The 23,185-nt window shown below is 35.4% G+C and overlaps 2 protein-coding genes across 3 annotated transcripts; one reads left to right on the forward strand and one right to left on the reverse strand.

Annotated features, from left to right (window-relative positions):
- Positions 1-4,289: 4,289 nt before the first annotated feature.
- Positions 4,290-9,281, reverse strand: LOC113348052. 2 transcript variants are annotated; one of them, XM_026591750.1, is made up of 5 exons: positions 7,881-9,281; positions 6,528-7,786; positions 5,619-5,936; positions 5,074-5,283; positions 4,290-4,927 (listed from the first exon to the last, which is right to left on the reverse strand). In XM_026591750.1, exon 1 carries the CDS (start codon positions 9,106-9,108, stop codon positions 8,200-8,202), a length of 909 nt encoding a protein of 302 aa, XP_026447535.1. In that variant the 5' UTR covers positions 9,109-9,281; the 3' UTR covers positions 4,290-4,927; positions 5,074-5,283; positions 5,619-5,936; positions 6,528-7,786; positions 7,881-8,199. The 2 variants fall into 2 exon arrangements, with proteins under 2 accessions (XP_026447535.1, XP_026447533.1); XM_026591748.1 differs by having other exon boundaries at positions 5,074-5,936.
- Positions 9,282-16,354: 7,073 nt separating this feature from the next.
- Positions 16,355-17,362, forward strand: LOC113351395. The gene has a single exon (XM_026595386.1). It carries the CDS (start codon positions 16,355-16,357, stop codon positions 17,360-17,362), a length of 1,008 nt encoding a protein of 335 aa, XP_026451171.1.
- Positions 17,363-23,185: the final 5,823 nt, after the last annotated feature.

The raw sequence follows: 23,185 nt of genomic DNA on the forward strand, positions 1-23,185 counted from the left end.
AATATAAAGTGAAACCCATAACTTTTTTTTTTGAAACCTTCACTTTTTCGTCATTTTGTATCTGTTTCTTGTGTTTTGTATGTGAAAAACAAAGGGAGTCTTCCTTTTGTTTTTGTCTGTCACTTAAAATTGAAAACAAATGATGATGTGAGGAATCTGCAGTTGAATCTGATGAAAGTCTTTTTTTTTTCTTCTAATTGTTTAATTTTGTTAGAATTTCTGTCTGTATTTGTATGTGTATTGGGTTTGTATTTGTATGTGTATTGAGTCTGAATTTGGTTTGTATTTGTATGAATGTCTTATAATGTTGTTTTGTATTTATGTATATTTTAGTGGCAACATTAATAAGGGAAAAAGCAAATTTAGAGACATAAGTTGTTATTGTACTGACAGTAAGATTCAGTTTGCTTTCAAAAAGTTACAAAGAGATAAGATGAATCTGAGGATGTTTCAGCAAATGGTTCACATGAAGTTGTGTTTGGAAGATATAGATGAAGTTATTTTAATGTGGATATCAGACAATGGACATCCATGGACTCTAAAGAATGATCAGTGTTTTTTTTGGTTTTGGGACAATGCTGTGGTAAATGGCAATGGTTTCATTCAGTTGGTAGTCAAGATTAAAAATCCAGAATGGGATGTCACACCTAAGAAATCAGTATCAAAGTCACCTCAAGTGATGGTGGTGGCACTGCTAGGAAGTTGTTTGGGAAGGGCAGTTCATAACCTACTCAAGCAAGTGTTGTTGGTGATAATTTGAGAGAAGGATCAAGTAGTACACCAATTCAAGTAGATGAGGAACCACTTTTAGTTGATGATGACTTTTGTTGATGATGAATATTGGTTAAAGAAAATGAAAGAAAAACAACTAGATGAGTCTGTAATTCAACTTGAGAACAAAGAACTGGATAAGTGCCATCTTGTAGAAGATCCTGAAGCTGTAGTTGCTTATAATAGTGACGAAGACAATGAAGATTCAAGTGATGCTGAAAGTGAAAATGCAGTTGAAGGTGCTTATAACCTAAACACTTGAGTTACTGTTTTGTAATTTTGTGAATTTAATATTTACTGATGCATTAGTTATTGTTGTACTAACTGATTCAAGTTATTCTTATGCAGATAATGATGATGCAAGTGATGATGGTGCAGAAGTAAATGACCAAGGTTGAAGACTGACATGGCACTTTAATGTTCTTGCTTTTATGGTTGTAGCATATTATTTTTGGGCTCTCATTATTGTTTTTGTTTTGTTATGGATTGTTTATATGAGTGATGAAGGTGTAGAACTAACTAGAGATTTTTGTTTTGTACTTGTTTAGGTAAAGAGAGTAAAGAAGACCCACAATATTACAAGGATTTCCAAGATGATAACCCTGTGTTTGAGGGTGAACCTGGTGAGCTTTTTGATGAGTCAGATTTTGTTAAACCACTAGATCCTTCACAAATGATAGTAGGTACTATCTTTCCTGATAAAGATGCATTCAAAAGACATCTTAAGTTATTCTGTGTTAAAAATGAATGTGAATTTAAGGCTCGAAAGAGTGACAAGAAAATACTTAGGGTTTGGTGTGAAAATAGGTTTGACCATAGAGGAAAGGTTGAGTGTGAGTGGTTTGTGTTTTCTTCAATACTACCAAAGCAGTCTACATTTAAGGTTAGGTCTATGAACTTAACCCATACTTGCAAGGGAAGGATTGTAGAAGACAAGATTCCCAATAGATCTGCAGACCCTCCATTAGTAGTTGAAGTTATACAAGAGCAGTTGAAGAATGACTCTGGAAAAGTAATTCCAAGACCAAGACAAATTCAAGAGGATTTCAAGGCTTCTTATCTCATTGATATTACTTATCATACAACATGGAAGGCTAGGAACTTAGTGATGGAAGCTAAGTATTGTGAACTTGGAAGAAAAGCAGTGCAGTTGTCTACAATGGCAACTCAGAGAGTTTGTTTGTCAACATGCTGTTTGTTGTTTGAAGCCATTAAGACCTGATTGGACAAAGTAAGTATATACTTTATCAGAATTTGTTTTTTGCATCTCATCTTTTCTAAGTTTGTATGCTGTCAACTATAACTGCCTTGTTGTTGTTGTTGTTGTTTTTTTGCAGGTATTTCTCTCATTATTATTTAGTTGCTGCATACAGAGCCACATATGGTCAAGTTGTCTTTCCATTTCCTCCCCAAGAAGATTGTCCTGAGGTACTTTCAGTCATTTTTTAGCTCCATTTTGTAACTCAAATGCATGTTATTTAGACCTTGGGCTCCCCTAGATCTTCTTAAATGTAATTCCATTTTGTAACTCATTGTTATTTCTATAGTTGGAAGAACATGAAAAGGTTGAATTGGAATCTGCTATCAAGATCAGGAAATCAGGAAGGCCTAGAGTTTAGAGGAGGAGAGCGTGGGATGAGCCAAAAGTACCTACAAAGGTATATTCATGTTCCAGATGTAAATCAACTGGTCATAACAAAACTACATGTCAAGGTGGTGATGTTGGCAAGAATCCAAAAGCTAAGAGGCAGAGAACCCAAGTAGATGGTGCTACCTTCACATCTTTTGACAGACCTGCTCCTCAGAAGAAGCAATCATCTCAACCATCTGGGATTAGAAAAACAGCAGCTGCATCTTCTTCTAAAGCTAAGAAAGCTCCTGCTAAAGCTTCTACAACTTCAAAGAAGAAGAACATGAGTCAGAGAAATAAGTGAATGACAGTATGTGGTTTGCAGTAGTTAGGGTTATGACTTTTTAGAACAATGTTATTTTGGACCATCTTTATTTTGGACAACAATGTTATTTTGGAACAACTTTATGTATGAAATAGTACTTTTTAAATCATGTATTACATATGAAATGAAGCAGGTTTACATGTTAAGACCTTTTCCTAATTTTGTAACTAAATCAATCATTTGTTGTGTTGAATCTCTAACTCTCTCCTTTGCAGCAAGGAAGATAGCATCTGTATCCTATCTAAATGCATCACATTTTTGGCAGGTAAGCTATTCCCTTGTTGTGTTGATTATTGCAAATCTTCATGTACATTCTGGAATTGCAGGCTGAAGAGAAGAAAAGTTGATGGTGCAGTGGAAAACTTTCAAAGCAGTGATCATTTACTCCACAAGCTTGGCAGCTTTTATCTGAAGGTAACAACACCAACTTGGATTTACAATGGTTAGAAGCATCTTCAAACCATTCAAAATAATTGCAGGTAGGTATTGTGCACTTTAAGAACATTTTCCCATAGTTTTCATTTGTTGTAGATTGAAGCAATGCTCTTACACCATTACAGGGAACATGCTTGCACCTAGAATATAGCCAAGGACACACTTTTGTGTGATGATTACCTTGTTCACACATAGCACAATGAGTGATGATTTTTTTCATTCTCACCTTATGGTTGTTGTTGCTGATGCTACTACTACTACCTGGAGAGTTTTTTTGCACCTCCACCATTCATTGTTTCTGAGTTTTCTTAGCTTATAGTGAATTTTTTTGAGTTGCAGAAACATATGGAAGATCATCCATATATATACAGGTTGAAGAAGATGGAATTGAGAATAAGACCGTTGGGTGATTAGATCTTATTGTGGGTCGTTGATTTTTCTTTTACATGGATGGTTAGATGGATGCCACGTGTTTCTTATTGACTCGAGTTGAGTCGGCGTTTCAACTCGGCGATTCAAGTAGATTCAACTCTATTTAGTTCAAAGGGATTTTTAGACTTTTATTGCGCTGCCACCTAAGCAATAACGGTTGTTAACTGCCGTTTACCATTTTTACCGTTTATTGTATAAAACGGTCAAACCAAGGGCATTTTAGAAAGTTAAAAAAAAACGGAGACATTTTTTTTAGTGTAAAGTTAAAAGTAGGGGTACTTTATCAAAAAGCTCTTAGTCATTTCAACGCTTTAGGACACCCCTTATAATTATAGGGAGGGTGGCCTAATAAAACCATGGTCCCCTCAAAAAAACCATGGTCTCTAAAAAATCATTCTCTGATATGGAAGTACTTTGAAAGGCCCACATGTTTAGTAGTAACTATGAAGGGGATTTGGAAAGTTGTCTCTTAGATGGTTGTGTACTCTCGTTAGATCAGCTAAATATTACTCCATCCGTTCCGATTTACTTGACATTGTAGAGTTTTTCAGGGAGATTAAAAATTACCAAAGAGAATAAAATCTTTCCAAGTTTCAGACATCAAAATATTACACCAAGTATTCGATGTCATTCGAAAGGAAAATAATATTTTTTTGAGTCAAAGACCCAAACTACTTGTGTGTGTTCTACCGTAAATCGGGATCAAAGCTTTGGACTATGAGAAAGCCAACCAGTCTACTAGTCATGTAATTTGGTCGGTGTTTTGTTTTCTCGATTTCTACAATCCTGGTATTTATGTAGGACGGTGGTAGTGCCGGCAAGCCGGCCTAAAATCTTCCGTACCTTCATGGTAATGACCCTTGGATAGACTGTATGGGGGGATAGCCCCTGAGATGGGTCTTGCTGAAAGAGCAGAGGCATGCCGACCTCTTGGTCTATCTTGGATCTCATTTCTAGCCTACCCCAACTTGCTTGGGGCAAAAATGCTCTGTTCTTCATTTCATTACAGTGGAGTGCTGCAGTTGAAAGGAAAACAAAAGTACAAGCACATGTCATTTACAGTTATGGCATGGTAATTATAAAATTTTACTGACATGCATTGTGATCAAAAACTCCAAATCAAAACAGGAGTTGATTAGCATAATTTATAAGATGTAAATGTGGAAAAAAAGAAGAAGCAACTTTTTACTGCTCAAGGCAAAGCACAACCAACATAAAGGAACTCAAAAGATAATTAGATAAAATGCAGAGTTTCCAATATCTCATATGCTATGGCCTTACAACCCAATTGTCTCCTGTACTTTTTGGAATTGATTCAAAAATATCCATGTCATCTGTAGAAGAAAGACAAGAAAAAGTTAACTACTAGAGTGCCATCTGATGTACAAGGATATTACAGAGACTGGAAAGTATACAAATACAGCCCTAATGATAAAAGCTGAAAAGATATTACGAAGTATAACTATTATTAGAGTTTTACCATGACATAAGGAGCTATTCGAATGCAACAAACAGGAAAATCGGTGTAGAGTTTGAATGGACCCCCAGCTTTCAAAATCTTCATGACACAATTAAGAGAACCGCTATAAGGGTAATTTCCACAGGCATCTGGTTGCAATTTCTGTATCCGGGTCTTCACATAATCGAAAGGAAGCAAGCAGCTGCAAAGAATCCAGAAACAGCACTTGCTCTTGCAGGAAAAAAGGGATTTATTAAATTAAAAGTACCTCTTTGAAATAGAAACTTACCAGTCACAGTTATAATTGAACGAGAAAAGAAACCAGGTTAGAAATTTCAAATTCTACATCATGAAAGATTATTTGCACAGGTAACCCTTTTTATATGCTAGGGACATAATTTTGCGAGTGACTTTGTAGTCCATAGGAAATTCTGTAGTCATCCAATTTTCAATTCCTAACATCTATGTTAATACACTTAAGCCCCAGCTTGTGGATGCAGGGTCCAAACAGATCATATTCAAGTCAACAAGTCAAAGAAAAAAATCAAAGGGTTGATTGATCTCACAAACTAGAGTGCTAGCCTCAGACAAAACAATGGTATCCCGAAATGGTTGTACACTTTGACATACGAAGCAAGCATGCCCTTGTTCAAAGCCATTGCTCAGACTGCAGTAGGACCAGCTCCTTTCCATAGTGCAAGAACCCCTTCATTGGCAATGATTCGAGTAAGTGCATGGAATGCATTTGTATAGTTCAGACGCTGTACCTGTGGTAATGTATAATCAGCTTGCATACGGGTAAGTGCCTAGTCCACAAAGAGCTATTTGGTAGAGAGGAAGTGGCTTTCCCATCATTTGCATTGATTGCTTTGTTTGTTAAAGTCCTGACAATTATCCATTTATATTAAAATCATCTCCAATAGAACCATAGAAGATTCATAGCTATAATATGGAAAATACAACATACAACAAAGTAAAAAAGTAGTAGATTAACGACTAATCATTTCAGAGGCTAGTATTTTAGATTTGCCGAGAGTACCAAATACTTTATTTCCCAACCTAGAAGATGGAATTGAGCTTATTGTAGTAAGAAAATTTGGCAGGGTCTCATCGCAACCTATTCTTGGGAATAGTAAGCAGATTAAGAGCACCAATTATCTTGATTCTTGGTATGCATTAATGAATTAGGATGCCGAAGCTAGTCTTTTTGTTTTTCGTTCTGAACAAAAGTACAGTAAGTGAGTGCACTTCATCCGTAGTATTTGTAAAGTTGGAACTTGCAAATAACAAGCTTCCATTTCAAATTAGAAAAAGTTAAATTAGTCAAAATTAATGCGGTGAAACTTCACAATGGATTATGAGGAAGATTAACATGGAAAGCAGAAAAAAAACATAAGAGAGCTTGTATTTATGAGAAGAACATGCAGGGTAGTCGCATGTCAGTAACAAGAAAAAAGTATCAAGAGACAGGATACCTGCAGTTTGATTAGGACTTGATTAAGACCATCTAGGCTCAATCCAACTGCAGTTTGATCTTTCCTTCGTATTATGAAAATCTTGAGCAGAATGTTGATTACTCCCTACAAAATGATACCTGCATGTATCAAGAGAATAGTATAAAATGCTTTCGCCACGTAATCTAGGGAAGTAGATTTTGTTTTCCATGCAACTACGTGGAGCGGCCGCTGAAAAACTGGATGTATAACTGATGAACAATGCATGCTTTCCCAAACTGTTATGTTTTACCCAGACCATCTCCGAATCATCCCATCTATAAATATCTACCCATTTTCCACTCTGTCCTACATTCACTAGTAATAGCTTTTCATCACACTCCACCAAATAACTTGGATAAAAACCACTGAAGTGTTTCAACGATTTCGGAAGTACTTTCCAACTGGAATCACCTTTCATGTTAAAAACTCCTAATATTCCGTTATAATCTAAGCAGTAGAAAGCTCCGTTATAGAAAACTGGGTTGTTAATACATGGCATAAAGTTTTCCATATACAGCATAATGCTGTCCTCAGTCGAGCCTACTTCATAATCGAATCTATGAATAGTCCAACCAGTTGCACTCTTTCCCGGTTCAGTGACCAAGAAAGATATCTCATATTCACGACCGAGTCCCCACCAATTGGAGATGGCAATCACCACACAATCACGAGAAGTTGGTATCGACGAGAATGACATTCCACTAAGTACATGATCATCTGGTAAATCTGGAAGACGGATCGTCGCTCTTGTGAAAGGATTGTAGCAGAATACAGATTTTTTTCCCGTTAGACAGTAGAAGCCATCCATCTTTTGAAAAACGAATTGCAGCACCTATAAGCAATTGATCAGATAATTGCATGAGATACTTGTCATTATTGTGCATCGGGTCTACGATATTGCAGATGGTTTCTTCATTATCTTCAAAGATAGAAATCAACCATGGAGAAAAATTAGTAGTTGCTGTGGTCCTTGTAGAAGCTGATATTCGGCTCAACGCTGGGAGAAATATTGAATTTTGTTTACAGGCAAACTGAAATGAACGTAATCCACTGGATGAAGAGATCTCGCTATCTCCTCTATACTGTCATAATCATCAAGAAAATCCCACGGTTTCAATTCTTCAAATTCTCCTCTGCTATTATTTACCATGGCCATGTTCTCCTCCTCTATGCTGGTTTCAATTGTATTTTGGCTTATTAGAAGATCTGTTATTCGTCTCCTTCTTCCAGCAACTTGACTGCCAACACAAAAAGTCCATAGTTAGAGAAGCTAACAAATAAGAATTTTCCTTAAACACAACGTAGTTGTGGTTGCTTTGCTGCTGTATTTACCTGTTTTCTGTTGTAGGCATCATGATCCAAGTGGGCAGAAACCATGGAGTTGGAAGCTTTAAACAAGGCATGATAACTGTAGTAGCATTATCTTCTACTTCAAATGCGTACAAGGTTTGATCTTCAGGTAGTGTGTAGAATAAACAACCCCTTTCAAGACCCATATAAGCTGCCGAACAAGACGCATTGGAAGTTGAATAACACTTTCTAGAGGTTGAGCTTAACTTGTCCATGTTTGTGCACAAAAAGAGAACATGATCATCCAAAGAATTCAACAAAACCCAAGTCATTGATGAAAAATCCAACTTGAAGATATGTGTCAGGCAACTTTTCTAAAGCCTCTAAGAGTGCAATTTAAAACAACTTTGAATATTTCATCACCAGATTCAACCCAATCTTCCATGTAAACACCGAACCGCTCACCTCCACTTATTAGTGGAAAATCTGCTTCGTCAACTGGGAAATCGACTGCCTCTACCTTGAATTTTCTAAGGAATTGGGCACGTTCATCAACGAGAACATGATGCCATAGTTTTTGTATATCGATCTCATTAACCCAATTTTCTGTAGAACAAAATGCATACAACTTACCTTGAAAGCAAAGGAGGGATTCAATGAATTCGGAAAAATCATCAATGGGGTTAGAACGGCCATCCAATTCCTTTGTTCTCCATTGTTTGTCCCCTGGTCGACAAAAAACTTGAATGTGCGTATCTCTACTAACTTCACCTCTATAATTCATACCTCTAAAAATGAGGAATACCGTGCAGTTGGCTTCATTGTCAGAATTACAAGTACTTGGAAGAAGTGGTGAGGATAATACCAAGTCGAACATAAAGTATTTTTTCGATTCGGTACTGAAAGACCGGCGATCTAGATTAGGCAATTGAACAATTTCAGAAGATACAGGATTCCACAAAAAACAATCATCTAAATTCCTAGCATCAGCCACAGAATACTCAGCATTATCTCCAACATTACCAATAACAATTAGCCATCCTTGATGACAACTTTTATGAAAAGATGCTCTACCTTGCATCTCTGGGATAGACTTAATGCAATTTATATAATTAGGTTCACAAGGATTATAAAAACTCTGAAATTTCCTACCTTCTCCATGTGGAAAAACAAGCCAAGGTGCTGCCATTGGAACCGGTGGACACTGGACTTCACTTCTCTCATCTGATGCCTCTGCTGATGCTGATCCTGATACCAATTGCTTATCCATGGAGAAACTAATGTAGCTACGGGAAGAAGTTTACAGAATTTGAGCAATACGGAATTCTCATAGAGAGGGAAGCATAATGGATCATCAAAATCATAGCAAAGAAACTATTTTTAGAATTTTTCTTCAGTTTCAGAACAAAGAAGGCAACTGCAAGTGTAATTTGGTTTGGGGAAAACTTTGTGACAGACGGTGTATTCGAAGTGTTTTGGTCAAGGGAAGAGTTAAAATTCTGCCTCTGCTGGTCTTGATAATTACCAATTTACCCTTATCCCATCTTAGTTAAGATTTGTGGAAGTCCGACAAACATTTGAAGATTTGTGGAAGTCCGGCAACTCAAATGCTACAAATGGTTGAGGTTGTCCTACTAGTATTACCAAGGTCCAAGACCTTGTTTACGAGCCAAAGCAGCATCATGGACAGATCAATTGGTCCTGAGCTTCAAATACCCGCCTCATCGGTCATTGCCTTTAACATGATTGGATAGTACATCAAAAGTAACTTTTCGAAAAGTCAGAAATTAATTTGGGTGTCAAATATCAAACGGCTTCTAGACGTCGAATAGTTACAAGAAAAATAGTTTTGCTTCTGACTTTGAATTTTGAAGAAGCAGAAATCATAAGCATATTTGTATCCAAACACGCTAGCTATCATTTACTGCTTTATACGACTGCATATTTGTTCCTCTTGCTCGAGTCATTACTGGCAAACCAAATGCCATAATTATGCTTCAAAAAATTGGTACTGACATATTTTTCCAGCAACATCCATGGTGATTGCAGCTGCAGTGGTGCATAAAAGACTTCAAACTGCAATAGTAAATTTGAATTAAATGAGATCTTCTTATTATTCGTGAGAATCATTTTACCACGTTTAATCTGATACTTCTTCCAGAAGATGCCTGATCACTATCTAGTGTCGCCTTGTATGATAACGACTCATATTGAAGCAACATCCCTTTTTTATATTGTAATTATATTTCATATATAGGAAATTTGTTTTTCTGAGGCCATGAATCTAAATCTACAACTCTCTTCATATAAACCATGTTGATTTGAATTGGGAACAAGATCGTTGGTATAAATATGAGCATCCAAAGGTAGTGTCGGGCCTAAATTTACGTCCAAATCAAATGTCAGTACAATGAAACTGATCTGGATATCACAAATGTAGAGGATGCAATCGGCTCCGGTCCGAGAAAGTGTGAATAGACATCATTGGCGTAAGTTTAGTTTTATATTCCCTTCATTTTATGAAATTTGAGCTATTTCAAGTTTGCACAATTTTTAAGGAAAAAATGATATTTTCTAGTATTGTTTTCTTATTCACCCCTTTCTTTTAGAACTTTCACAAATTTAAAGACGGATATTCGTAAATGTTGTACCATTAGGAATATTTTTAGTATGGATTTAATTAGAAAATAACAAATGGAAAGTAGCTCTGTTTTGATGGAACAAAAAAAAGAAAAAAGGAAATAGCTCAGCTCAACTTTCATGAAAGAGATATATGGCAAAAATCACAACACCAAATGTGTGTCTCTACTATTAGAAAGGTGGTGGATTATGACGCATCCATTCAATTTCATAGACCTTGAGACTTGATGGTATAATAGGGTTCATCCGAGCCACCTTCTTCTGTGAATTCTTCTCCTGAAGCCCTATCTTGATAAGTTTATTAACAAAAAAATTAAATGCTTTTTTATTTTCGTATATACTTGATGTCCAAAACATTATTATTGTTTTTTTTTTGTTGAAAATGGTTAACTAAACCAAAGTAATTAAATATTATTATTGAAAAAAAATGATGCCACCGGAGGCTTATTATCGTTGTTATTATTATTATTATTTTTTTTTTTAAAAAAAAGGCGTCGCGAAAGCTTTTATTAGCAAAAGAATCAAATACAAGGTACACTGTCGATAGAGGGCAACCTAGCAACAAGTTGAGCCCCTACACCTTTTTGAATAGAAATACATAATCTATAAAAAAGAGAATTACCTATTTTGTAATTGAGGTCATAGTTAGCTATACAATTTCTCAACCTCTTCAAGAGAATCATCATGTCTTCACTAAATTCACCTAAAGTAGAGAAAGCAAGGACGCCAAAACCATACCCATGAGCCGACACCTTATTATTATTATTGTTTTATTATTATTTTTTTAAATTTTGTATTATTGGATAAAGAGTATTACATTAACTAGTTGGAAGCCTAACAAGCTAAGCTCCAACAACATACTACTACATTAATTGAACAGGTTGATGTGCTAATCTACCAGCGAGCCTCATAGGTAACCTAGCCAAGGGATCCGAAGCGGATGGGAGGCTGAGATTGTGTTACAAGGGGGGAAAAATAACTCTACCTTCCATGTCAATTTCTGCAATATTACGCCATTGGAGGCTCGAACCTGGGACCTCCTGGAACGCATACAACTTTGAGGAACGAGGACGACCAGCTGAGCTAGGACAAGCTAATTATTACTATTATTATAAAGTAGTCTTTAATATTATTGGATAAAGAGTATTACAAGAAACTAGTTGGAATCTAACAAGCTAAGATCCAACAACGTACTACTACATAAGTTTAATAGGTTGTTGTGCTAGCCTACCAGCGAGCCTCATGAGGAACCATCCAAAGGAGCCGAAACAGATATATGGTTGATTATGCCGCAAGGGGGGAAAGCTAACTCTACCTTCCATGTAAAATTCTCAATGTTGCGCCATCCGGGACTCGAACTTGGGACCTCCTAGAGCGCATCAACTTTTGAGGAACATGGATGACTAGCTAAGCTAGCTACCTGTTTGCATGAATTACCCTATTGATTTGTGGTTCATTTGTGGAATAACAAGTTGTGCGAGAGACGTTGTTCCTTTCAATCAAAAATGAATGGGCGTATGGTAAAAAATGGGATACAAATATTCCAATATACACGTGGATGGAAAGCATAAGAGAAATATAAAAAAGTTGAAATCTTCAAGATTATTATGTTCATGGTTGAAGTTACAGAGAAATAAAGTCTCAACTAATGTAATGAATATGATGAACTCGAAAGAGTATTTATATTATGAATACTCTACCAATTATTCTTTCCTAACTCAACCAATGTTTCAAAGAACGGTTGACTTGAAGAGTTACAAGAGCTGCGTGCAACACCATATTATAAATACTCTGTCAATTTGGCAGAAATGTACCTATCCCTTGATACAATATGCCTAAAAGATACAAGCTTCAACGAATTCTGGGAAATCATGGAGGTAAGTGAAAATGCGGGGGTCTAACAACTACACCCAACAATTTGTTTGGCAATTTGAGAGGACTTACTCCAATATACTTTCTAGAGAATCAACTAGACAGTCAGACTCAATCTAGATAAAAGTATATCAAAGAGTTTAATATCTCTAACTCTTAATTCAATCCGCAATCAGCAAATAGAAATATGTGAGCCCGATTGAATATAAGAGAAGTAAACTTGAACAACACAGGGATCAATCAATCTCAATCAACAACCAAAGGTTGGATTTCCTAATTGATCGATACAACGCACAATCTGTGATATTTCAATTATATAACAAAATATAATGCGGAAAAGAAATAATACAGATATCAGAATTTTGTTAACGAGGAAACCACAAATGCAGAAAAATCCCGGAACCTAGTCCAGTTTGAACACCACACTGTATTAAGCCGCTACAGACACTAGCCTACTACCAATGAACTTCGGACTGGACTGTAGTTGAACCCTAATCAATCTCACACTGATTCAAGGTACAGTTGTGCTCCTTACGTCTCTGATCCCAGCATGATACTACGCACTTGATTCCCTTAGTTTATCTCACCCACAACCAAGAGTTGCTATGACCCAAGGTCGAAGACTTGATAAATAAATTTGTCTCACACAGAAAAGTCTATATGATTGAATAAATCTGTCTCCCACAGAAATACCCAAGAGTTTTTGTTCCATAATTTGATAAATCAAGGTGAACATGAACCAATTGATAAACCAGACTTATATTCCCGAAGAACAGCTCAGTATTATCAATCACCTCACAATAATCTAAATCATATGATGGCGAAACTAGATATTGTGGAATCACAAACGATGAGACGAAGATGTTTGTGATCATGTTTTATCTTGCCTATCGGAGAAATTAATCTCGAGCAAATCTTAGAGAAGATAGTACTCAAACGATAGAATCGGGCAAGATCAAAACACGCAACTACAAGAGAAATAGTTGGGTCTATCTTCACAATCCCAATGAAGTCTTTCAAGTCGTTAACCAACAAGGTTTAGGAAAACCTAAGGTTAAAAGAGAATCGACTCTAGCTTATGCAACTAGTAACACACAGAAGTGTGGGAATTAGGTTTCCCAGTTTCTAGAGTTCTCCTTTATATAGTTTTTAAATCAGGGTTTGCAATCCAAGTTACCTTGGTGGGAAAGCATTCAATATTCACCGTTAGATGAAAAACCTGATTCAACCAAGCTAATATCTTTCAACTGTTAGATCGAACTTAGTTTGTTATACACAAATGAAATGTACCCTCATTTAAGTTTATGTAACCGTACCCAAACGTGTGCACCCATGTGGGCTCAACCATGGTCAACCGAAGTTAGCCATATGATAACTCTCATATCAACCATATTCATCTTATCCATAACTAGTTCAAATGACTCAAATGAAACTAGTTAAAGAGTCGTTCAATTGTTATATTCTCATAGAAGTATACAAGAATACAATCGAAACAAAATCGGTTTGATTCATTCGAATCAATTCATGAACATTATAGCCACGCTTTGCAAAGATTGCATTCCTTATTATATAAATGTTTATGTTCATGTACACAACCGATTTTAGAAAGTAACCCACTCAAGTACGCAAACGGGTACGCATACTTGAGTAGCCGGACTTGAGTTTGGTTACGCCGGTACGCGTGCGGGTGCGCATACTTCAACACAATCCAAACTCCAGCAGATTTTCACGGAAGTGAACTCTCCGTCGGTATGCGTACGGGTACACATACTTGCTCAGACATCTGTAACCACCAGTACGCGTATGGGTACGCATACTTCAGACTCCCGGTTTTGGACTTGTACAATAATTTGATTAACACACTATGTTTATATCCAAACATGGTTACATGATTATAAACTCTTTATTTCAATCATTGAAACTTTCTTAGAGGACGTTATATAGTTGTTGTGCACAAACTATTTTTCGTCAAAGCGATTTTCAAGTTATTGAAATTATCATAATGAAACATTTCAAGGCAACACCTAATGATTGTATCACTCAAACCATGTAAGACGTTACTCGACAATTTTCATATGATCTTATTCGGACTTTCGTCACGAATGTAAGATGAATTCGATCGAAGCGAAAGCTTGCCAACACATATTCCGAGAAATATATAAGCAAGTTAAACTCAGCTGGAAATCTCAAATGTGTATAATAGAAAACTATATCGTAACACGACTTATGTCTCGATATAGGAGATAGAGTAGAAGTAGACTTTCTAAGTGATAGATAAGTTTCAGTCTCCACATACCTTTTATCGATGAAGTTCCACAAGCTCCCCTTAGTAGCTCTTCGTCTTCAAGAGATGAACGCCGTGAAGTCTAAAGCTCAACTACACAATCTATGTCCTAGTCCGAGACATCTAAATAGGCTAGAAATCAAGATTCATAATTCTGATCACTAACATTGACAAACATGCTTGAGATACCAACACATGCGAGTTCGACCGAGCAATGCTCTAACAGTAAGTATCACAATTCAAATGATCATAATATGCAGGCACTTAACGTAGTCACATCTCAGCTAAAAGAAAACAAGTATTAAGAGACATGATACCTGCAGTTTGATTAGGACTTGACTAAGACCATCTAGGCTCAGTCCAACTGCAGTTTGATCTTTCCTTCATATTATGAAAATCTTGCGCAACATGTTGATTACTCCCTGCAAAATGATACATGCACGTATCAAGAGAATAGTATAAAATCCGTTTGCCTTGTAATCTAGGGAAGTAAATATTGTTTTCCATGCAACTATGTGGAATGGCCGCTTAAAAACTGGACATAACTGACGAACAACGCATGTTTTCCCAAACTATTCAGTTTAACCAAACCTTCTCTGAATCAACCAATCTATAAATATTTATGGATTTTCCACTTTGTCCCAAATTCACTAGTAAAATATTTTCATCACACTCCACCAAATAACTTTGATGAAAACCATTGAATTGTTTTAACGACTTCGAGAGTATTTCCCAACTGGAATCACCTTTCATATTAAAAACTCCAATATTTCCATTATAATCTAAGCAGTAGAAAGTTCCGTTATAGAAAACCAGATCGTTAATACACGGCATAAAGTTGTCCTAAATGGATTCTACTTCATAATCGAATCTATGAATAGTCTAACCTGTTGAACCCTTTTGCGGTTCAGTGACCAAAAAAGATATCTGATTTTCACACCCCAGTCCCCACTAATTATAAATGGCAATCACCACACAATATGTCTCATGCCGAAAGGACAACTTTAATACAGTCAGTGTTGCCTTTCATACCTGTTTTTTACATGGCAACTTCATTACAGCCAAAAAAAGGTGATAAAAAAATTGGACCAAATAATCAGAAATTTTTGGTTGGAGTATTCGAATGATCGAAGGAAAATGCATTTTCTGAAGTGGGGATGGTTTATTACTAGTAAATAGAAAGGTGGATTGGACTGAGGTCATTAGAATATCTCAATAAAGCATTAGTTGCAAAACTAGATTGGAGGTTCTTACGAAATTCGGAGGCCTTATGGTGCAGAATTTTAAAGGCGAAGTACATTAGGGACATCTTTCTGGGCTGCAAAGAAACCACATAAATGCTCATCTACTTGGAATGCGCTTCTAAGTATCAGGCAACTAATGGAAGAACATATTTGGTTAATCGGGTATGGGACATACACCAGATTATGTGATGATCCTTGGGTACCTAGCCTGACAGGTTTTTCTCCTTCTACTCCTTCCCATAACCCAACTAATATCCAGTTTCTTGGTGAATTGATGAATGAAGATAGGCTAGTTGGGACACTGATCTTGTAAATAATATGTTTGAACCCTATGAAGCTGCACAAATACTAAACATTTATATCAATAAGGGGTAAGAAGACAATTATATGGATGCATACTCCACATGGGGAATCCTTGCACCGATCATTTTAGAAGCTCTTAAATCATAACCACGGTGAGTTTTCTTCACTTAATGATGCATCCTTTCCCTGGAAAAAGTTTTGTGCAGTTAAAAAGATTGGCCCAAAGAGTTCATAATTTTGTTTGGAGGACTATATATGGAGGTCTTGAGGTATCGAGTAAAATAAGGAGATATATTGATAAGGTACCCACAGAGTGCATGATGTCTTGTTCTGAAGAAGAAACTGTCGACCATTTATTACTTCAATGTCGGATTGCCCAAGTCATTCTATTTGCATGCCTTTTAAGATTGAGACTGCAGGACACCATAATAGGATCTATCAAAGAGTTATTGGCCTCATGGATCATGATCCATGATGAATACTACACATTCAACTTGGAAGTATGTATGATGTGGGCTATTTGGAAAGGCATAAATCAATTGATATTTGATCATAAGCCAATTAATATTCAAGCTGTCATCTCTCAAAGTATGTATTGGTTCAATACTTTCTATTACCATGAAGATGATTCAGATTCTGTTGATCTCGTCCATGTGCATCCGAACATAAGTTTCACCAAGCCACAACGATGGTGCCCCCCACCAGTTGATACTATAAAAATTAACGTCGATGCTACCTGGCATAGAGTCGGGTCTTCTTGCGCTGCTGTTGCTAGAAATAACCTTGGTAAATTCATTTGTGCACGAACTATCATGGGTGATATAAAAAATCACAGCACTGCAGAAGCATCAGGCTTCCTTATGGCTATTACTTTGGCGGAGGAAATGCATTTCAAGAAGATAATCATTGAGGGTGATGCGCAGAAAATTGTTCACGCTTTAAATGATGGCTTGACAAGAGTTTCTTGGAGGCTTTTTCGATATGTGGACCAGATAAAACATATGGATTTCAATTTTGATCAAGTTGAATTCTCATCCATTCCGCGAGAGGCAAATGAAGTTGCTCATCAACTTGCTACCTATGCTTTTAAGCATAATATTCAACAATGGTGGATCTCTTCTCAACCCCCCTGTATCTCTTCCAACCATTCTTTGAAAGAAGTTTTAGAATCTCATGTGTAATTTTCTTTCTTTTTTCCTTTGTTGCTGATGATCAAAGAAAAAAAGTTACTTACATGTTTATCTAAAATTACTCAAATAATTATTGTTTTAATAATTACACTGTCTCATTAAGTTACAAACACAAAAAACAGTGATTCGCTTCAATATCCATCAGGGTAGTATGTCCAAAATGGCTGGTTACTGATAGCAGTATCCTGTGTATGATTACTTATCAAGTTCTTGATCAAATCATCAAATTTTTTTCCTTTTTTTGAAGCATATCATCAAATTAATTATTTCTTATTAAACTTTGTTTAGGAATATCTAGTTTTTTTCTTTTTTTTGTCTCCGATGTTTCTCACCTGAAGGTAGCATATGTTGTCGCTTAAGCATAACGTAAGTTAATAGGGAAAGAAAAGGCATGAAAAAAAATAATTATAAAACGACAATAACATATCTTAAGAAATAATGATAATCATACAATTAAATGGAAATAGTCAAATAGGAGTAAGGGAAAGATATGAAATAAAAAGAAATTAAAAATAAATGTGGGAAGAATATTTGGATTCATTAAGGAATCTGATATTAAGTAGTTATAAAATGGTTAATAAACTAAATTTAATTCATTAAGGGTACTTGCATAAAAATTTTCTTATTTATTATAGTAGGTTTATTATTAATAACTATTTCAAAATTTGAGTAGAAAAGTTATGAAAACAAGATAAAAGTGAATCATTAATGATTCCTTAACTTGTATACGAGTATATAAGTTAAGAGGACCCTAAGAGTAATGTAATGCGTGTCGATCAGGGCAAAAGAAACACTTCTTGTTTGTCGCTTCCCAATACGACCTCTGTAAGCTGTCTCGATCTTGTCAATTTCCAATCGAAAAACCCGATTAAACAAAACCCTAGATTTAAATCGATTTTACAGTGAGATCGAATAAAATGGAGAGATTAACATTTACCTGTCAGAGAATGTTGGTTATCCTTGTCAATGGATCTTTGTTCAATTTTTCTGTAAAGAGGTTTTTAGATGTTCTTCAGATTATGGAGGAAGAAGATGAAACCAATGGACAAAAAAAAAATCTTTTTAATCTAAACTAGGTGGTGTGCCCGTGCAAAAATTTGTTTTATTTTTTTACTGAATTATTCTTTTACTGATTCTAATTTGATGAAAATTTATTTACTTTTTATCCCAAATTGTTTCTCTCATCTAATCTTTTTTTCTTTTTCAAAGGTAACAGAGTTACAATACAGCTGAAATACACACCGGGAGTTATTAACCCAAACACTAGTTATATGTGTCCATATCAACAGGTATCCATATTATGTATGTTCCAATAACGAGATTCAAAAATTCAGTGTGGAAAACAATTTTCCTATAGTAACACAAGTATTAAAATATTATATTTTCAAATGAAATTGTTTTCTCTTTATTTTGTGACGTAAAATCAGATATTATATTACACATTATGTGTGTAAATATATAAACTTTCATGTTAAAATTAAAACAATAAGAAAAAAAATACAACATAATCAATGTGGAACTTCTCAACGTACTACAAAAAATTAGAGTTGAAGTCTAATGCTATATGAATGTGAACAAGAAACAAACAACTTTGGGTTCTTATTTTAATAAAACACCGTAATGTAGTGCTACTACACTAATTATTAATTTATATATTAGTTGGGTCCTATTGAAAGCTTAACATTTTTATTATCTAATAAATTTAGCAAGAATAACCCAAAAATATAGCTAAAGTCTGAACTTTGGACTAATCGATTCTTTTCCGAAGAAATTTTTTTAAAGAGAAAGACGAAGAAACAAGAAAGAGAAAAACTGCATAATAACGGGGAGCTTCAGTTGTTCATAGGTTTCACTAAGACTTTATGTAGAGACAGAGAGGTATATAGAAGAACCAAATATTGGTTTGTGTGAGAGAAATGGTGGTGGTAGGGGTGGGGGTCGGGGTGGGGAATTATGTCCAAAAATTAGTAGTAATAACGGTTGTTTTTTCTATATTTTTTTTCATAGAGAAAATATCTATCCATTCTCCTTTTGAAATATGGTAAAACTTTACGTGCATCTTTAAGTCTTTTTTTTAATGTAAAAATGAATCATATTAATAAAAAAATATAATACAAAATGTTTATGAGCTCACTTTTATCAAATATATTTGAAATAACACTAGATTTTGGAACCCTATGCTAAATGTGAGAGAACCTGTGCCGAAGATGCTTTGCTCGAGCTTATTTTGCAATGTGGTCCGCCGCACAACTATATTTCATGTTTATATACTTTACCTGGGCTTGCGGAAGTTTTAAGTCCAAAACTGAAATCGGGAGTGTTTTTTTAGTCCGAAACCGAAATCAGACATAAGGTGAAACACAAATATCAAGAGTGATTGTTATTCTTGTAAGTAACTGATAAAAAATCTAGAATCACCTCTACTCATTAATGGATCAAAAATTGTATGATTACGAATATAACAACTTCTCTATATGTTTATCAAATAAATTGAATATATGTAAACCTAAATGTCAAGGAGGTCCGTGAATTGAAAATCAACGCCAAACAGGGATATCCCTCATTAGATACGGCGAACTAAATACATGTGACAAATTAGAGATGGAGATTTTATTCAAAATTTGGGATAACATTTGATACCAAACTCAATAACTATTCTCAAACCGGAAAATAGAGAAGAACATATCATCAAATGGTTCAAGAACTGATTTTTTCTCCGTAGAAACGTCGGTAACTCAAAGATTTTTTTCGATGATATGATGAAATAGTAGCATCACCAATCTGGTTATTTCTCTGTAAAATAATGTATTTAACTTTCAAGTGAACCAGTCTTCCCGATCCCGATCTCTCAAAAACAATTTAAATTTTCCCTGAAAGAAACTTTAAAGCATCCAAGTTGATCAAAGAATTAGACTTTTCATATGGGAATTAGTCCAAAAGCCTTTTGTAATTCAAGTCGTTTTGCTTCTCGTGTGTTGAAAATATCCCAAACGTGTAATTACCAAGCACCGGAAACATAGCAACATTTATTCGACATTGCCCCTTTCTATAGCAGTTTGATTTTCTTTTTCTCTAGATTTGGTGGTTTCTAAACCCTCCTCAGGACCCACAAGTGACATGCATGGTTGCTAATTAGTTAGTGTATTTATCTAAAAACACATATGTTCAGTGATTTTTTAGAATATTGTTGATAATTCCAACATCTTGATTGAACAAATTAGAAACCATCTTCAAGCTATTCCCACCAATGATTTGCAACCTATCTCATAACCTCAAATCTCGAAGTCAGTAATACCATTCGTAAAAATGATCATACTATCTGTTAGACATTTTCTCGGTCAAACTCGCATGCGTTGTTATATCAAGCATGTTTTTCAATGTTAGTGATCAAAACCATAAGTCTTGATTTCTAGCTTATTTATAGATGTCTCGGACTAGGACATGGATAGTGTAGTTGAGCTTAGATCTCTCGGCGTTCATCATTTGAAGACGAAGAACTACTAAGGGGAGTTTGTGGAACTTCATCAAAAAAAGATATGTGGAGACTTAAACTCATCTAACACTTGGACAGTCTATTTCTACTCTATCTTCTATATTGAGACATAAGTCGTGTTACGATATAGTTTTATATTATGCACATTTGAGATTTCGAGCTGAGTTTATCTCGCTTATATATTTCTCGAAATATGTGTTGAAAATCTTTCGCTTTATCCATGTTCATCTTACATCCATGACGAAATTCCGAATAAGATCATATGAAAATTGCCGAGTTACATCTATCATGGTCTGTGTGATACAATCATTTGGTGTTGCCTTGGAATGTTTCATTATGATAATTTCAATAACTTGAAAATGGCTTTGACGAAAAATAGTTTGTGAACAACAATTATATAACGTCCTCTAAGAAAGTTTCAATGATTTAAATTAAGAGTTGATGATATAACCATCTTTGGATATAAGCATATATAGTGTTCGCACATTAGTGTATAAATCCATAAACCGGAACCAAGTGTATGCATATGTGTGTATACAAAATTGGTGAAGAAGATAGCATAAGTATGTGTACCCGTACGCATACTGGTAGAAGTTTTCGAACCGAAAATATCTGATTTGTTTCTCCTAAACTAGTCACCTTAAGTATACGTACCCGTACGCATACTAGAGGAAGTTTTCGAACCGAAAATATCTGCTGAGTTTGGGAATTACAAACTCCTAAACTATTCACCTTGAGTATGCTTACCCGTACGCATACTGGAGGAACCGAGAATTTCTGCTGAGTTTGGAAACTTAACAAACTCAAATACGGTTGCTTAAGTACGCATACCCGTACGCATACTTAAGCTGGTTATTTTTTCAAATCGGTTTGTTCATGAACTTAAACATTTAAATCTTAAGGAATGCAATCTTTTCTAACCATGGCTATAATGTTCATGATTGATTCGAGTGAATCAAACCGATTTGGTTTCAATTGTGTCTTATATGCAATTGAAAAACTCTTTAACTAGTTTCATTTGAGTCATTTGAACTAGTTATGGATAAGATGAATAAGGTTAATATGAGAGTAAACATATGGCTAACCTCGGTTAACTATTTGAGCCAACATGATACACGTTTGGGTACGGTTACAAAAACCTAAATGAGGGTACATTTCATTTGTGTGTAACAAGCTAAGTTCGATCTAACCGTTGAAAGATATTAGCTTGGTTGAATCATGTTTTTCATCTAACGGTGATTATTGAATGCTTTGTTACCAAGGTAACTTGGATTGCAAAACCTGATTTGAAAACTATATAAAGGAGAACTCTAACAACTGGGAAACCTAATCCCCACACCTCCTGTGTAATACTAGTTGTATAGCTAGAGTCGATTCTCCTTTAACCTTAGGTTTCTTCTCGAGACCCTGCAGATTAACGACTTGAAGACTTCATTGGGATTGTGAAGACAGATCGATATTACTTCTCTTTTAGTTGTGTGATCTGATCTTGTTGTTTCTATCGTACGATTACAATTGTAAAATTGGCTTGAGATTTATTTCTCCGATAAGAAAGATAGAAAAGTAGTCGCAAACATCTTCGTCTCATCGTTTGTGATTCTATAATATCTTGTTTAGCTATTTGATTAAGATTATTATGAGGTGATTGATAATACTAGGATGTTCTTCGGGAATATAAGTCTGGTTTATCAATTGGTTCCTGTTCACCTTGATTTATCAAAAGACGGAACAAAAAATCTTGGGTATTTCTCTGAGAGACAGATTTATTCAATCCTATAGACTTTTCTGTATGAGACAGATTTGTTTATCAAGTCTTCTACTTTGGGTCGTAGCAACTCTTGGTAGTGGGTGAGATCAGCTAAGGGAATCAAGTGCGTAGTATCCTGCTGGGATCAGAGACATAAGGAGCGCAATTGTACCTTGAATCAGTGTGAGATTGATTAGGATTCAACTACAGTCCAGTCTGAAGTTAATTGGTAGTAGGCTAGTGTCTGTAGCGTCTTAATACAATGTGGTGTTCAAACTGGACTAGGTCCCGGGGGTTTTCTGCATTTGCGGTTTCCTCGTTAACAAAATGCTGGTGTCTGTGTTATTTATTTTCCGCATTATATTTTGTTATATAATTGAAATATCACAGGTTGTGCGTTGTATCGATCAATCAGGAAATCCAAACTTTGGTTGTTGATTGAGATTGATTGATCCTTGAACATTGGTCTTTGGTACCGTTCAAGTTTACTCCTCTTATATTCAATCGGGCTCGCAATTTCTATTTGCTGATTGAGGAATGAATTAAGAGTTGGAGATATTAAACTCTTTGATAT

This window comes from Papaver somniferum, chromosome 2 (assembly GCF_003573695.1).
Source record: "Papaver somniferum cultivar HN1 chromosome 2, ASM357369v1, whole genome shotgun sequence".
Classification (NCBI taxonomy): Eukaryota; Viridiplantae; Streptophyta; class Magnoliopsida; order Ranunculales; family Papaveraceae; genus Papaver; species Papaver somniferum.

Excerpts from the sequence above, each read along its gene's own strand:
- LOC113348052 (XM_026591750.1), bottom strand. The coding sequence starts at position 9,108 with ATGGATAAGCAATTGGTATCAGGATCAGCATCAGCAGAGGCATCAGAT.
- LOC113351395 (XM_026595386.1), top strand. The coding sequence starts at position 16,355 with ATGCATCCTTTCCCTGGAAAAAGTTTTGTGCAGTTAAAAAGATTGGCC.